At 38.2% G+C, this 17604-nt stretch overlaps 1 protein-coding gene across 1 annotated transcript; it reads right to left on the reverse strand.

The window, feature by feature from the left end:
• Window positions 1-7645: 7645 nt before the first annotated feature.
• On the reverse strand, window positions 7646-16322 carry ABRA (actin binding Rho activating protein; the record flags this gene model as incomplete). The annotated part of the gene is made up of 2 exons (XM_079722157.1): window positions 15569-16322; window positions 7646-8165 (listed from the first exon to the last, which is right to left on the reverse strand). The coding sequence occupies exons 1-2, from the start codon at window positions 16243-16245 to the stop codon at window positions 7646-7648; spliced, it is 1197 nt and encodes a 398-aa protein (XP_079578283.1). The 5' UTR covers window positions 16246-16322.
• Window positions 16323-17604: the final 1282 nt, after the last annotated feature.

The raw sequence follows: 17604 nt of genomic DNA on the forward strand, positions 1-17604 counted from the left end.
GACCTCAAAAAAACAAAAAAGAAAAGATAAAATATATCAGTAGTTCTTATCCTCTTTTGTAGGAAACCAATAATAAGCCGTTGTGGCAATAATTCATCAGTTAATTTCAAAGCTTCGTGTAATGCAAAAAAAATCCTGCCGTTATACATGTGACAGTGACCTTGTGCTGAAATTTCAGCTATTCCAGGTAAACATTGTATATTATCTTGTAAATTAATGTTTAAAGGTAGTTTTGTTCTTATAGAAAGTGTTGATTGCCAGGTTGCTTATAGCACTTTAAATTATTCTAAAAATGAAATTATAAGCCAAATATGTTGGCTTAAGTAGATTTAGTTGTATAGTACTTGGATATATTTAGATCTTTTGAAAGTTTAGATAATTATCTAAAGAAAGCATAATGCTAATGAAAAAGAAAATCTGATAATCTATTTAATATGCTATTGCCGAATATGAATAGAAATACAGGGCATCGGTTCCTTGTTTATGTAAAGCTCTCATTAAAAGTTACTAACTGTATAGATTAAATGTTTACAATATAGGGAACTGTAAATAAATATATCAGTTTTTTTCCCCCTTTGGTCTTCCACAGCAGTATTATTGTCTTTGTGGAGTTGACTAATCATAAAAAAATCCTGTATTGGATTTCAATTACAATAAGGTCATAGTGGTGTATACCAAATAAAATTAAATACATAAATATAAATTTGAGTTTGGATTTATTGAATAATCAAGTTATTTTTATATTTAAGAAGTCTGATTAAATGTACTACTGTCTTTTATATGTGAAAAATGGTTCTAGGAGCTATGGTGGTGGTGTGGTGGTGGTAATAGTAATAATGATGGAAGGATGCATTCAGACAGAGGGAACAGCACAGTTTAAAAAATGGGGATGTACTTGGGTACTTGGCACATGAGGAAATGCAAGTCATTTGTTATCTTTAAATTGTGTCCCTGGTTTTCTTGGTGGGGAGTGCATAGCAAGGTAAGACTAATTTCATAAAGAGCTCTGTTGTTGTGCAGTGTCAACAAATTTAGATATTTTTAATCTCATAGGAGCGATTAAGAAAATTTGAGTGCAAGAATGTTATGATCAGATTTCCACTTTAGAAAGATGTCTGTGAAAAGTAGATTAGTAGAGAAACAAATTAGAGACAAGGAGACTAATAAGACTGTTGAAAAGGCCAGAGAGAAAATGTTGAGGTCTGAACAAGAATAGTAGCAATAGTGATAAGAAAGGAGGCATGGATTTGAAAGAGATACAGGAATTAGGATTAACAAGATATGGTTATTAATTGGATGTCAGAAAGAGTTAAGGATAGCTCTCAGGTTTTTTTGTTAGGAATATATTATTCATCGAGATGGGTGATGTACAAAGAGTAGAAACAAGCAGCAGATAGGGAAGTTAGGTTAGTTGTGGACCTTATTATAGTATGATATGAGAAACTGGAGAACAGATTCGGGGCAGGGGGGAATTAATATTCTATTCTGATAGATTAAAAAATTTTTAAATCAACAACATATAGGTAGATGTTGAAGCCATAACCTGTGGATGAGATGCCCTTGGAGATTATAGACTGAGTGAAAAGAGAATTCTTGAGATAGGTTTTGGGGGTATAGTAATATTAAGTGACAGGCAGAAGAAAAGGCAGTAAGCTTCCATCTCAAGCAGCTAGAAGAACAGTAACAAATTTAACCTAATGAAAATAGAAGGAAAAACGAAATAAAGGTGTGAGCAAAAATCAATAAAATTTAAAACAAGCATACAGAACAGAAAATCTGAGAATAATAAAATTGTAAACCTCCAGCAAGATTAAGAAAAAGACAAATCACTGTTAAGAATTTAAAGGGAGACATCACTGGAGCCATTGAACCTTAAAGAGATAAGATATTGTGAAGAACTTTGCATCAATAAATTTGACAATGTAAATGAAACAGAAAAATGTTTTGGAAAACAATTTATTAAAAATGACCCAAGAAGAAATAAAAATTTTATATTAAAGAAACTGAATCTCTTAATTTAAAAAAAAATCCTTCCCACAAAAAACTCAGGTCTGTATGCTTCCACTGGGTAATCCTTTTAAGTATTTAAGGAAAAATAAAGTATCAGTCTTACATGAACTCTTCCAGGGTACTGAGAAAAGGGAGAACTTATGTTATTGAGGCTAGTACCACCTTGATACCAAAACTTTATAATACTTACCAAAAAAATTACAGAACTGCATGGTATGAGCATAGATACAAAATCCTACATAAAATATTCACAAATCAAATTTAGCAATGTATAAAAGAATAATATATTACAACCAAATTGAGTTTATTCCAGGAAAGCAACAGTAGTTATTTTTAAATTGGTATTATTTTCCACATTTAAAGAAGAAAAATCCATGATCATCTCTACAGAAGCAAAAGAAGCATTTGATCAATTTCAGTGCCTGTTTATGGTAAAAACTTAGCAAATTAGGAAAGAAGGGATCTTCCTCAATCTGATAAAAAATTATCCTTGAAAAATGTACAGGAAGCATCATCTTTAATGGTGAATTATTGAAAGTTTCCTCCCAGAAGTAGGAAACGTAACAATAATAACTGCTTTCACCACTTCTATTCAACATTATGCTGGAAGTTCCAACCAGTTCAATAAAGCAAGATAAAGAAAAGGCATAAGGACTGGGAAGAAAAGACTTTAAATGTCATTTGTATAGGACACAATTGTGGACATAGAAAATTCCAAAAAGATCAAACTATTGAAATCAGTTGATTTACCAAGGTCACTAAAGACAAGTTCAATATTTTAAAAAAAGAGTAAAAACCCTTCTTTTTATTCTTTCTAAACCAACAGTTAGAAAATGAAGCTTAAAATACTGTCATTTTGCAATACCATTGAAAAAATCAGATATATAACAAAAAGACATAAGTAGGAAGGATATACCATGCTCATGATATGAAGACAAAATTGAAAGATGTCAGTTCTCTAAAATCAATCTGTATTGTCAGGGAAAATCTCAGCCAGGTTTATTTGTGGAAATTAAGCTGGTCTATAATTTATATGGAAATGTAAAGGCAAAGAACAGCTGAGGCAACAGTGAAGAATGAGGCTGTGGTCTTAAATACTAGATGATCAGGATCTATTAAAAAGTTGTTTAAAACAATGTGGTATTGGTCAAAGGATGTACAAAAGAATGGATTAAAGTCAAGAGTCTAGAAACAGACTGATTTTTTTAAAAGATAATGCTGCTGCTTAGTGGAGAGAATGGTCTTTTCAATAAATGATGCTGGATTAATTGGATATCTGTATGGAACAAAAAATCTTGACCCATCTCATGCCACATACAAAAATTAATTACAGATTGTAGATCTAAATGTTAAAGGTAAAAAAATAATGCTATAGGAGAATATCATCATGACTTTAGGATACACATACATTGGACAGAAAAGGAAAAGGAAAGGAAAAAAATGGTAAATTATACTACATTAAAATTTTAAGAGCTTTTCATCAAAAGACATCATTAAAAATGAAAAGGCAACCAACAGAGTAGAAGGTTTTGTAATACACAGATCTAATGAAGGTCTCATATACACAATATACAAATGACTACGACTCAAAAGACAAAAAAGGCAGAAGACTTTGGCAATTCCTAAAAGTATTAAAACAGCCAATAAGCGCTGTTTTAAAAAGGAATGTGAAGTGGAATAACTTTGGAAAACATTTTTTGGCGGTATTCTACTAAAGCTCAATTTGGCCAGCAAATTTCATTCCTTGCTATGTACCCAACAGTAATTGTGTATATTTGTTTACCAAAATATATGTACTAGAGTGTTTACAAAAGAACTATTTGCTTTCTTTCTCCTCTCCTGACCATCGCCCTGCTCCCTCCATACATTCACCCATTCACCTGTTTTACTGAGTCTAATTTACTGCTTCCTCTGGCTTGTTCCTGGAAGTAATCAAGCACGTGGGCACTGTTCACTAGCAGAGTCTCGGTTCTTACAGCCCTCTGGTAAGGCGCACTGGTTTTCAAACCAGCTAAAGGGGCTCATCTTCCCAGTGTCGGACTCCAGGTCTGGGGGGTGCCCAATATGTGTCTCGAACCCCTCACTCCCCGGGCAGGATCCCCAAGCTTGTGATATATCCCCCTCCTCTTTGTGTTCCCTGCTCAGGGCGCAGGCCCTGATCTGACAGCTTCTCCTCCCTTCCTACCTGGCTCTGTGTGAATCTTTCTTTAGAGCCTTCGTTGTAGAATAGCCTTTCTGCCAGTCTCCAGTTTGTTTTCAGTGAGAATTGTTCCACGTGAAGTTGTACTTTTGATGTGTTCCTGGGGTGAGGTGAGCTCAGCATTCTCCTACTCTCTGCCATCTTAATCTCCCCTGCAACCTTTTCCTTACTTTTTTCAGAGCTGCATCCATGTGTATGTACCATGCTTTTTTCAGCCATTTTCCTATATGTATTAGGTTATTGCATTATTTTACAATTAAAAATAGTACACTATGTTATGCATATGTATTTTCATATTGTTTGAGTTGTATCTTAAAAGGAAATTTGGGGATTGGAATTTATTGGTCAAAAAGTAAATGCAATGTGATTTTGTTAGATACAGGGGTGCCCCCCAAATCTGGGCATACAGTGCCATGAGATCATCCTTGCTGGGATGATATTGAACCACAGCACTCTGAAAACCTCCAGGCCAAAAAGTTAGGTCATACGGCGCATTTATACATTAAATACTTCTGCAGACATTGTGTTCTTACTGTGCATCGAGAAACACCCTCAGTACTGGGAATGAAAATGCATATTCTAGGAGGCATCTGCATTAAGAGGCCACTTTAACATGGGCCAGATGGTTCCCTGCTTCTGTAATCCCTGAAAATAGTGACAATAAAGTACAGCGATACTGTCTCTAGTATGAGTTCCCATTGAAACGAAATTCTACTTTACACAGAATTATTCCCATATCGTGTGAAAAACAGTACCTAATATATCTGTTGGTAGTATTTAAAAAGGGGGGGGGGGCTTCCCGGTGGAGCAGTGGTTAAGAATCCGCCTGCCAATGCAGGGGACACGGGTTCGAGCCCTGGTCTGGGAAGATCCCACATCCCATGGAGCAGCTAAGCCCGTGCACCACAACTACTGAGCCTGCGCTCTAGAGCCCACAAGCCACAACTGCTGAACCTGCGTTCCACAACTACTGAAGCCCGTGCACCTAGAGCCTGTGCTCCTCAACAAGAGAAGCCACCGCAATGAGAAGCCCACGCACCACAACAAAGAATAGCCCCTGCTCGCCACAGCTAGAGAAAGCCCGCGTACAGCAACGAAGACCCAACGCAGCCAAAAATAAATAAATAAATTTATTTAAAAATATATATATCAAAAATAAAAATTCATTGAAAAAAAGGAATTTGGGGAAGGAAAGTAAAAGCAGAAGTAAAAATATAGGTGCAGCCTCATTTTCCAACACAGTGTTGGCGAGAAAGAAAATCTGAGTGTAGACTTCCCTCCTGTTGATGTAAGTGGGCAAAGTGATAAGAAGGTGAACTTGGGAATCAAGAAGTCATAAAACTTCAAGTTAAAGAAATTAAAAGGCATCAAACATTTGGAGGCCCATACAGAAAAGGTTAAAAAAGCAAAAATGTACCTTTCAGTAACCCCAAGCTCTTTAAACATCTGATTGAAAGTTTGGGAAAAAAATCCTGAAGATTTGGAAACCAACTGTACACTTATCCGTTACTGGGAATTTAGAATTGCCAAAAGTAAAGTGCTATTGATAGTATATTTACTTTATATAGAATTATTTCATATGTTATTTGGTGACTATGAAAATATGAGGAGTTTCATTAACATGTTTGCCACCTGAGTTCTACTCATCTTTTTTTGTCTAAAAGCCTTAAGGTTTTCAACCATGGATTTTTCCTGTCATGGAGTTTTTTTAAGATAAAAATCTGTCATATAGCAGGCATTTTCCTCTAAGAAAACTTTCTGATTTTACAGTCACACCTTATTCAGAAGAGTGTTAATGTAAGCTCTCTGAGAAGAAGACTTTTAAATTCCATCCTCAAATTCAGACAAACTGAACTTTGAATGATCTGCATCGATGCTTGCATAAACTGTTACTGTCCAGAGTTGAATATGTGCTCTTTGTCTAAATATTCCACTGATTCTAGAAGTAACCCGAGTTGCACTCTATAATTTTGTATTTCAAACACCAGAAAGTGGTATTGTGGAATATAACTTCAAAATAGTAATATAAAAACAAGAACATAAAATACAAGAAAGTATCTTTTATTCTTGTGCCATGTTTTTAAATTTTGACATAGGTTTCACTGTTGTGATAAAAGTATACATCTTATATGAAATCCTACTTAGAAATATTAGTCATTAGTTTGTAATTTAACAAATCTATTATGGAAACAAAAATGTATAAACCTTCTTTAAGAAGATTTTTGGAACTTTCAGTTTGAAAGAGAATCATACATGAAAACAAGGATAACTCTTATGGTAGTTTAATCCATGCTTTATATTAAACCTAACACCTAACAATTATAAGCGTCTATTACTTTGAGGTATTGTGCTTTGACATTAATTTCTGTATCTAACACTGAAGTGCTATAATATCATTTAGTAACTTCCATTGAATTCTGTAAGAATTGTAATCTCACAATTTTTATTCAGTTTGTTTTTAAAATTATACAAGGCACATTAAATCTAATTGAGAACAATTGACAAGTAACAGATTAGTGCCAAATAAATGTGTCTGTCATCATTAAGCTATACTTTTTTCACTTTGGCAGGACTCATGTTGCTGCTTTAGGACTTTCAGATATTTCAAAAAATTTGTTACAGCATGAAGTAAATTAAAATGTCTCAAGTCTGTTTCTGATCTACCCATGATTCTATCAGATTCTTCTACACTCAACATTCCAATTCATTGTAGCATTTTCTGTATTTCTACTTCAAACAGCATGACTCACTAAGGTTTTGAGAAAAAATAAAACTTCCCCAAGAAGTCCTGCAAAGGCAGGTAAATCTAAATGTCTTACCTTTGCTCTGCTTTCATAGGGAAAGTGAACAAAAACCGCCTTCTCTGCTGGCTCTAAGACCACCAGCAATGTCTTTTTATGTGATTTGTGCAAATCACATCAGAGAAGGGTAGCTAATTTCTGTTGGAAACCTATTAAATTCAAAGTCCACAGAGAAATTTCAGCATCTTATTTGAATACAACTTTTTATTTGTGTGCTTATTTTGTGTGCTTGTTTTTTAAGGGATAAAAATAATGGTACAAAGTCAAGCTTCCTAGAAAATTTTAAATTTAGTTTTGCCAAACTTGCTGGATTTTTTTTTTCCTGAACAATGACACATTGTAATAGTTTTGCTGATATTTCCCTGAAGTCAGCATTTTTCTTAGATATAATTGTTTATTTAAAGATTTATAGTAGTTTTGCAAAGAATAGCCAAACATTTTTGCCTAAAAGGGTAAATGGAATTTCAAATATTTATACTATTGTATACGAATAGTCCTCGATGTGCTTTCTGAAATGCTTTGTGTGTGCTTAAATAGAGTGCCAAAAGAGTCAATCATGTAAAAATTGTTTAATATTTACCAACTTATTACAGAGCAGTTTGCATTTTACTTTTCACTACATCCGCATTTAGCATTAAGACAAGAGTGGGTCAAGTTTGGCTCGTGCAGTTGAAGGTTCACTCAGTAGAGTAATCACAACGTGGTCATCTCGACCTTGCCATAACATCTCTCCTTCGAAGTCAACCAGTCCACGCTTCCTGGCACGCATGAGAATGCCCACAACTTTATCTGAAATACGAACGTATCTGTCAAAGAGATCTCCAAAAGTAACCTGGATCTTGCCGTCCTGTCTGTGGTGAGCCATCGTTCGGATAATGAAGCACATGTCCATGATTTCTCTGTAGATGTGCTCCTCGGCTCTCTTGGCCCTTTCGGCAGTTTTGGTTCCTTCCTTGGGACGGCCGTAGCCTTCATCTCCTTTGTGCAGGCAGGTGGACATGGCCAACTCATAATCAAACTCTTCACTGAAAGGATTGAGCTTCTGAGATTGTCTGTGTTCATCAGCCCAGTGTTGCCATCTTTCTTTCAGGTTGCCCACTTGGCTGTATTTTTGCTGGACTTTGCAGTTGAGTTTCTCTGTGAATCTATTTGCCCTAAAAGAGAGAGAGAGGATGAAGAATCAAAATATTGATATTTTAACACCCAAGTGTTGCTTTCTGTTTGTACTTCTTGTACATATGCATCTTAATGTAACTCTATAATTGTTTCATTATCAAAGAAATACGAACAATTCAAAAAAATAAGAAGAAAGAAGAAAAGTCATGTACAAGGCCACCATTGTTCTTAGTTTGAGGTCTCTCCTTCTAGATTATTTTCTCTCTAAATAACAATAATGTTTTAAGCTCCGTAAAATAATCATATTAAACTATTTCAAGAAAAAAGCTTCCTTACACAAATGTAATGCAAATATGTGCATCTTTTTTTTTTTTTTAAAGAAGATGTTGGGGGTAAGAGTTTATTAATTATTTATTTTTGCTGTGTTGGGTCTTCGTTTCTGTGTGAGGGCTTTCTCTAGTTGTGGTAAGCAGGGGCCGCTCTTCATCGCGGTGCGCGGGCCTCTCACTATCGCGGCCTCTCGTTGCAGAGCACAGGCTCCAGACGCGCAGGCTCAGTAGTTGTGGCTCACGGGCCTAGTTGCTCCGTGACATGTGGGATCCTCCCAGACCAGGGCTTGAACCCGTGTCACCTGCGTTAGCAGGCAGATTCTCAACCACTGCACCACCAGGGAAGCCCCAAATATGTGTATCTTAAAGTTGCATATTAGTAACATTTAGAACTGGACTCGAATGAGTGTATTAAGAGAATCCACTTTACATAGGACATCAAGAAACAGTTATTTGCCCAAAATAAGCCTTATATCAGCACACATACTCTAATATTCACTCATGTATAGATTTTTATATATGGATTTTTTTTTTGGCTGCACTGCACAACATACGAATCTTCTTTCCCCAACTTGGGATGGAACCCGTGCCCCCTGCAGTGGAAGTGCAGAGTCTTAAGCACTGGACCGCCAGGGAAGTCCCTATATATGGATCTTTAATGAAGCATATCTATACTAGTATCTATGATGTGCCACAAATTTTGAAAAATCAAGCTGTATATGTAGGAGACACCAGCTAGCAATAGTAATATTTATTGAACACAGTGTGCTGGCATTCTTCTAAACACTTTCTACTAATGTTTCCACAACCATTTCATGAGATAGGTACTGTTAATCTCACCTCACAGATGAGGAAACTGAGGCCAGAGGGGTTAAGTAACTTGGCTTAAAGTCACAAAGCTGTTAAGTGATGGAGCTGGGACTTGCACCAAAGTTAAGCCGGCTCCAGAACCTGTGTATAACTTCTGTGAAATGCTGCCCTAACCCAGTGGAAGAGGCAGGATTCAAACCCAAACTGTCTTAGGCAGAGTCAGTGCTCTTCCCTCTGTCCGATGGTGCCACTCAGCCTGCCAGGACAGTATCTAATATGTGGATGAGCTGTGTCTCAAATGTGTGTGTCTGCCCTTGCAGTTTGGAATGCATTTCTTATTAAAACAAAAGCCAGCATTGGAAAGTGTAGACCAATAATGTCATGAGGATGCAGATCTAATTTTAAAATGGCAAAATTTGTCTTTAACAGCCTTTCCTGTCATTTCCGTATCGCCAATCTCCTAGACTTTTTTTCGAGGTCTCTTTGCCTTCATGAGTAAAGCATGAACTCTTGGACTACCTAAAAGTCAGAAATTTGTATTCCTCATCCGTACAAGTGACTCACCATCCTTCTCCCCAGCTCCGAGTGGCTTCATGTGTGGAAGCATTGGAAGTGGGAGGTGTAGAGCAGGATTGAATTTGCTTATGGCAATGGCGTGCCCGAACTCAGTAGCCCCTGCTATCTTAACTCTCACCATTTGCTGTTCAAAACCCAGGAACGGGTCAGATGTGAGTCTTCCTCACTATCCAAACTCACTTCCTGCAGTCTGGTCATTCAGATGCAGGAGGCTAACACTGGATAGAGAGGCAAGCATACTTGCATCAGCATTGTTTTCTTCGAAGAGGAAGGACATCCAGTAGATGGCGACCTTTCACTAATTCCCGTGGTTTGTGTCCTACACTTGCTGCATTGTTTCACCACTGCAGGAGAGTTCAAACTACGAGTACATTGCTGAATATAACAGTGCTATTCTTTGTAACGACACGGACAAAAGTATATGACAAAGTTAATTGGTAAAAAGCAGCATACAAAAACTGTTTACACAATTATCACAACTTAAAAAAATCATACATGTGTGGAAAAGTGCTTGGAGCTACAGCCCTGAAGTGGAATGCATTTCTCTCAACCCTGCTGGTGGTCCTTGTCTTCATCTGCATCTCAATAGACTGACCCTGTTCAGCTGCATAGATTATGGGCTGCTTGATCTCATGATCAAAGGAGAGGAAACACCTAGTGCCCTTGGAATGATGGCAATCCATGGCAGACATAGTCTTCAATAACAAGCCCAGGGTCATCCTGGCAAAACCCAAAGCTCAGCCTCATTTGAGGCTGGAACATCTTGCTGGAGAAGCGACTTGAAACATCTCAGAAGAAAGAGAAAAGAATAGCATGATTTATTAACTCATACTTTTTGTCTCCTGAGCACCACCTGTGGTTCTGTCCTATAGTATAATACATCCTCCCTTTAAGGAGCTTCTGGGCACTTTGACATTCCTTCCATCCTCTATTAAAGTATTTATGACAACTACTGTGTGCCAGACACTCTTAGGTACTAGTTGAATACTCAATAATGAAAAAAGAATGACGAATAACCACTAAAAGACATTCATGAAAATCATCAGAGTAAACCAAATTTGAGTATATATGGTACAATTCTAACCATGTAAAATGTGTATACACCAGGCTGAAGAAATCAAGAGCATGTGCACAATTGAAAATAATTATATTGGTATCTAGATGACAGTTGATTTTTTTTTCTTTTCCAAAATTCTCTTTCATGCTGGTATTACAGTTGACCCTTGAACAACACAGGCTTGAACTGCACAGGTCCACTTATACATGGATTTTTTTTTTTTTTTTTAGTAAATACTACAGGATCCTCATCGGGTTGTTCAAGGGAACAATGGTGGGGAAGGAGTTCTGATCTTTCAAGCACTTGAAAATCCGAGTATAACTCTACTCTTATACTGTATCCATGGTTCCACCTCCATAGATTCAACCAACCCTGGATTGTGTAATACTGTTGCAAGCATTTATTTGAAAAATCCGCTTATAAATGGACCCACACAGTTCAAACCCATGTTGTTTTGCGTCAACTGTATTGATTTTAAAATTTACAAGCAGCAGAAAAATAGAAAAATATTCAAATTATCATCCAGAGGTAATTTGTTTAAACTGTATGTTTATATGGGTCTCTCATTCATTGATGTAGTATTTTTTCTTCTAATTTTAATTAGGAACTTAAATTCCCTGAGTGTTGACACTCTATGTCATTTGGGATAAGGGTTGGGGTTGGTGAGGTAATAACTCTGTGAAGAAGAGAAATATCTAAAAAAGCACCTACTAAATCTTAATTTCCATTTGTTATATGGCCAAACTGTAATTCCCAGTAATAAGAGAAAAGGAAAGCAAAAGAATTGATCCTATTAGCAAGAATTAGAAAATAGACAAGGTTGTTTTAAAGAAGTACTAGAAGAAAATATATCTTAATGAGTATTTAATTTTCTCTATCTTATAAACGTTCTATATTGTCAGTATTTCCAGTTTTTTAAAAGTATGGAAGTTTCAGGTTTAAATCAGGATTAGAAAGTCTTATACCCTGAGTATCCTCCTGATCAGTGAACGTAAGACTTAATATATCAGCTTGTCCTGTTTTTCTAAATTTCAAGTACAAATGTGAATAATAGTTTAGATTGAGCTTTAGAAAGACACTCTCATATACATTTATAGAAGCAAAGCGATATTCAAAGACTGGCACCACATCCATATCTTAGGCTAGAACACTTCTCTGTCAGTAAACTGAAGAACTTCTGCCACCCTTTCCAACTTCTCAGGGAAGTTCTGGGGAGAATCTGCTCCTCTGTCCACTGGTTTGCTTGCCCTTCACCTATACAGGAAGTATAGCCAATTTGGTTAATGGGAGATTGATATCTGCGGGGTCACACTTATCAGAAGCAGAGTGACTGAATTCAAACCTGTGCTCTCCTTTCTGTTATCAGCCAGGTTTGGGAGCCAAGCCTGTGCTTCTCCTTGCAGATTGGCAGCTGTCCTCAGAGTCCATGGAAAGGGTTCCAAGCTCGAGAATTGGCGGCAAATATTAGAAAGCCATACTTTCCCCTTCATTTCTAGCAAATATCTTCAATATAGTTGTACCAAAACACTACAGTTTGGGAGTTATTGGGATTCCACTAATTAAGCTGATGCTTTGATCTCCATGTGATTTTTTGAGTCCATTCTGTCCTCAGAGAATCAGTCTAACACAGTGGTTAAGAATGCAAGCTCTGGCATCAGCCTTCCCAGCGTCATCACTTACTAGCTCTGTGACTTGTATACATCTCTGCGCTCAGTTCCCTTTTCTATAAAACGCTCAACCATTAGTATTTTTGCCAAACAGAACTTGGAGGAGAGGATGGATGAGTGATTGTCATTTCAATATTGCATCATTACTGTGTGGGAGATAAAATTTCCTTTGTCTAAAGGAGCTGGACCAAACAAGTCACATAGCTATACAATCAAAAGACTGAATATTTTAAAAATAAAGCATAAAATAGAAATCACTTTCATAGTAAAGCCCCAGGTAGTAAAACTCTACTGGTGAAGAATATTTCTACTTTCTGCCAAACCTGACTTGTCTCTGTTATCCATAGAACATCTTAACCACCAAGACGACTTTTTTTCTACTTAAATATTCGTGACACATAATTTTCTCCCTGTTAGTGGATATGGGGAAAGAATGGTGCTTAGAATTAAAAATAAATGAACAAAACCCCCTTTCACATAGGCCTCCTCAATAATGCCACATTCATTTCTCAAGCAGTATGTGAGAGTCCCATCAGGTAAAAAGTCCCATTGGGCTTCTGCTGAAGCTTCCTGAGCATAGCTAGGATTACTGCTGACATTCAGAGCTGCTGTTGCTGTGTACAACATTCTGGTACCCTACGTATTCTAAGACCAAGGGAAAGGAGCCAAAGAAGGAAGGAAGGGATTTCATTCCCATTCTCCTCCCCAAATCCTGAGAGCCAATCTCCTAGCATCTCGTAGTGTTAGGATCACCAGGGCTGGCCCCTTGCATTATAATGAGTACAACTTATTAAGTAGCTTTCCTGGGTCTGTTGCTTTACATAATTAACACCAAAATAACTCTGGATTATCACATCTATTTTTTTCAGATGAGTACAGAGAAATTTAGGATTTGCCAGAGTGACCATGATTCAAATCTATCTCTCATTCAAAGGTATCTCTCTATCACATTAAGAAGGTGTCCAGGTACATGTCTGTTTGGGGGAACCAACAGAAGGGTCCGGTATGCAAGTTCTCACTTCCACGTGAGACAGTTTAGAGTAGTGGTCAAGAGGGTGGGCTCTGGATCCAGAGTGCCTGGGTTCAAACCCCATGGGCTGTACAATCTTATACAAATTCCCTAATACTTCTTTGTCTCATGTTCCCATCTATCCAATGAGGCTAATGACTGTGCCTACCCCATGAGAATGTTTTGAGGATTAAATGAATAAATACTTAGACAAGTGCCAAAGAAGAGTACATGCGTTGGAGATTGGTCCCAGCTGTCACCTCCCTACCTCTGGCCAATTCAAAACATGCTGACAGGAAGATCGTCATTGTGCCACCCTTAGTCTTTATTCCATTGGGTTTATTCTGTTCTATTGTTTCCTTTTGTAGCACACACACCCCGCCCCAAATTCACAAGGCCAAAACTTAGTCTATGGTTCCATATGGTCTGGTAGAATAGTGATTTCTGATTATGAATTCCTATGTGAATGTAAGTAGAGCACGAATCTAGATCTCTGAATGTATCCTCAAGGTGCTGCATGAGAAGTAGCATCATGTCTGGTTTCAAAGCATTACATTTGGAGACAGGCATACACATCTGAGGTCACTAACTTGCTGAGTGAAATTTCCCTCTGAGCTTCAGTGCTCTCATCCCTAAAATGGGATATTACCTACCTCATTGTGAGAGTTCTAAGGACAAAGCACATAAAATACCCATAGCACACGCTAAATGCACACAGAATTATGATTATCTTAGTTTGCCATTTCATTTTTCTTGAAAGCTTTCAATATAATAGTGCTAATTCTTTCAAAACATCTTTAAAGTCACAAACTGTGACAGCTTTTTGTCAAATAAGGTAATCAGTTTTGTTCTTTCTATTTCATAAAAGTTGAAAAACACACCTACACATCTAACCGTTCCCAGAAGGAGTCAGTTTATAAACATTCGCCACATCTGAGACTTTTCCTACATTCTGATATCCTGTGGTTGTTGAGTGAGAAATCCTGACTCTCTGTTATGTGGAGGCAGTTACTGTCTTGAAACAAAACACGAGTTTCTTGTCAGACTAAAGTATCAGTTTGAGTAAGTGTGTGTGTGCATTTAATTGTTTTCGGATTGTGATATTTTAATTACCTAGCTTAAATAGCATTTCTATCTTTGTTTATAAGCAGAACAAAGTTTTCTGAAAGTTTGAAAAATTGCTAAATAATAAAATCTATATGAGGAGTAATAACTTTCATATAGCGAGCTTATGTGCAGGCACTGTGCTAAGTTCTCATCTCCTCCCAGTACAACAGAATTTATTCCAAAAGGTTACTGTTGCCATTGTTTTACAAAGGAGGAAATGGGTTTAGAAGAATAAGCAGGTTTTTTTTTTGGTTTTTTTTTTTTGTGGTGAGAACATTTAAGAGATATTCTCTTAGCAACTTTCAAGTGCATAATACAGTATTGTTAGCTATAGTCAGGGCAGAGCTGGAATTTGAACTTGGGTCTGTCTGACTTCAGAGCCTGCTTTCACGTCAGACAGCAGCTTCCCACCTGTATACAGGCTCACAGAAATCCGTGTTCCAGGGGCACTATTTGGGTAGATGTGTCTCTTGAAAATATTGTAGACTGATTTTGGACAAGGGAAAGGTTTCTCCACTCAGTCTACCAGCAAATACTTGTCTCTGCAGAAAAATAAGCCAATTTGTTACTCATTATAGAATTGACTTAAAAAATTTACCCAAAGCAGATACCCCTCTCCGGTGGCTTCATCTTTGTTGTGGCTAAACCTGGAGTGTTCAAAACAGAAAGGAGAAACCAAATAGTGCAGGCCCCTGGCCCAAAGGTCCATGACTGAGCTTGGTACTGCCCTCTTAGCCCAGGGGCGTGCCTTTCCCCAGACCTTGCTGCCTGCCCGATCTGTGAGATTCTCACTCTGACTTTGGTAGTCCTTCCCTGCTCTCTGGGATTCCCCCAGCTGCCTGGGGCTCAAGAGCGGGATAAGGAGTTGGGAGATGCATTTACTTACTGGAAGGGCAAAGGGCGTTTGATTCTGGCAGCGGCCACCTGCTCTCCATCCTGCTCCAGCCTCCCCTCCATCTCCCCTCCGTAGCCGCTGTCCTCTGTGTCTACGCTGCTGCTCCTGCGCTTAGGCCCGTCCTGTTCCTCCTGTCCCATCTCTTTCCAGCCTTCGGTCAGCTCAGATACCAGGCTGGCACATTTTCTCCTCCTCGTCGGGGAGCCATGGCCGCGGAGGATTCTGTCCATTTCACTCTCTGGCTGCCCAGCTTCAGGCGTGTCCCCATCCTTCTCGAATCTGTGGCTGAGGTGGCCCACATCCCCTCCTCTCTCATAAGCCTTGCTGACAACTGTTTTGGTCACCTCTTTCCTTTTGATCTGAGATACCTCGGTAGCTTCCTCTGAGCTTGGTCCATCTCCATGTCCCTCTGGCTTTGGGGAGGAAGACTTTGGGGCACTCTGAGCTTTCCGGTGGGTGGTGGGGTGGATCACTGGTCCAGAAGCTTGGGATGGGTTCTGGGTCCCTCCTGGCATCCAGCCTGTGGGCTCCTGGGCCTGCCTGATGCTGTTCTCATTGGCCCACTGCTGCCAACCTCGGGCCAAGCTGATAACCAGGGTGGCTGTGCGTACCTTCCGGAGGGCACTCTTGGCTGGCCCCTCCTCCCTTTCCTTTTCCCCCGGAGCCATGCCACCTTTCTCTTCTCTGCTGCCAGCCTGGGCACTGGCTAAAATGAGTGTGGGCCGGTGGAGGGCCTGGGATTTAAATAGAAGTGGGATGTAGGGTGGGAAGAGAATTTGGTGACAGTGGAAGCTATGTTAAGCACTTCTTGCCAAGATGCAGTGCCTTCCCTGTGATGGTGTGCTTTTTTTAAACCCTGACAGCTCCAGTTTCATCAGAGCAGAGGGACATCTCTGTTGGTAAAGGACAGTGATAGGATCACGCCCTTTCTTCTCCAAGTGCCAGAATGGAAATTACTAGGTCCTATCATGTGCTCAGCCTTAGGTTTTTCCTGACCTTAAAATATGGTCCTACCATTTATAGGAGCATAAAATACATGCACAAGTTGTGCTGGGAACATTATAGGCTTGTTTCCATTGAAACCTCAACAGCTTTCAATATAGCTCTTAGTTAGTCCCCATTTTATAGCTGAATACAATGACACATAACTTCCTATAGTGAATAATATCTGAGACAAACCCAGATGTCTGATGTAAGGCATGTGCCTCTTTTCACTCATCAAAGGTCCTAAGTTGCCTTTTTCTTTTGTCTTCAACTCTATTCGATACAGACTTTAGAAGTCACCTCATCCAACCTCCATTTACCAGATGAGAAAATTGAGGCCCAGATAAGGGGGGAGACAAGGGCCTGGTGTTTTAGTCCCACGTTTGAATTATTTTATAGACAAATCCTATTAATACACAAGACGATAGTCAAAATTCTGGTCCAATTATTTTTTTTTAAATCTTTAAATTGAGACGTACACACACACTGAATTTCAGAGATTATTACAACAAATCTTTTCAAATATTTTGTTAAAGTAGGCTATTTAAAGACAAAATAAGTGAATGCTATCGAAGCAACCCCTACCCGAACTTTTGTTTTTAATAACACAACCTTCCTTAGCAGAACTTCAAGTTCATGAAGAAAAACCATTTTTTCAATTCTCAGAACAAAGACTGAAATATAGTTTTTAAAAAAGGACTGGATAGATAGGTCACTTGGACAGGAAAAGAACCATCTATTAAGTGTCCTAAACCAGGTAAAAATGCTCAGGGCTCAACACTGAGTAATTACCTAAAGTAAGACAAATAGAATTTTTTCTTCATCTAACAGTTCTATAGATTTTTAAACTTATACTTTCCTCCAATCTTGACATGCGGTTAACCACACTGATTGAAAACTGCTGTCTAAGAGCATAAAAAAGGTAAGAACTTTAATTACTTCTGATTGTGAGACAAATTTATTTAAAAAAATACGTTGATGTCAGTTTTCCATCCTGTAGGTCATTTGCCTCCCAGGATTAAGACAGCTGGGGAGACGATTTA

The sequence above is a fragment of the Hyperoodon ampullatus genome, assembly GCF_949752795.1.
Source record: "Hyperoodon ampullatus genome assembly, chromosome: 17".
Taxonomy (NCBI): domain Eukaryota; kingdom Metazoa; phylum Chordata; class Mammalia; order Artiodactyla; family Ziphiidae; genus Hyperoodon; species Hyperoodon ampullatus.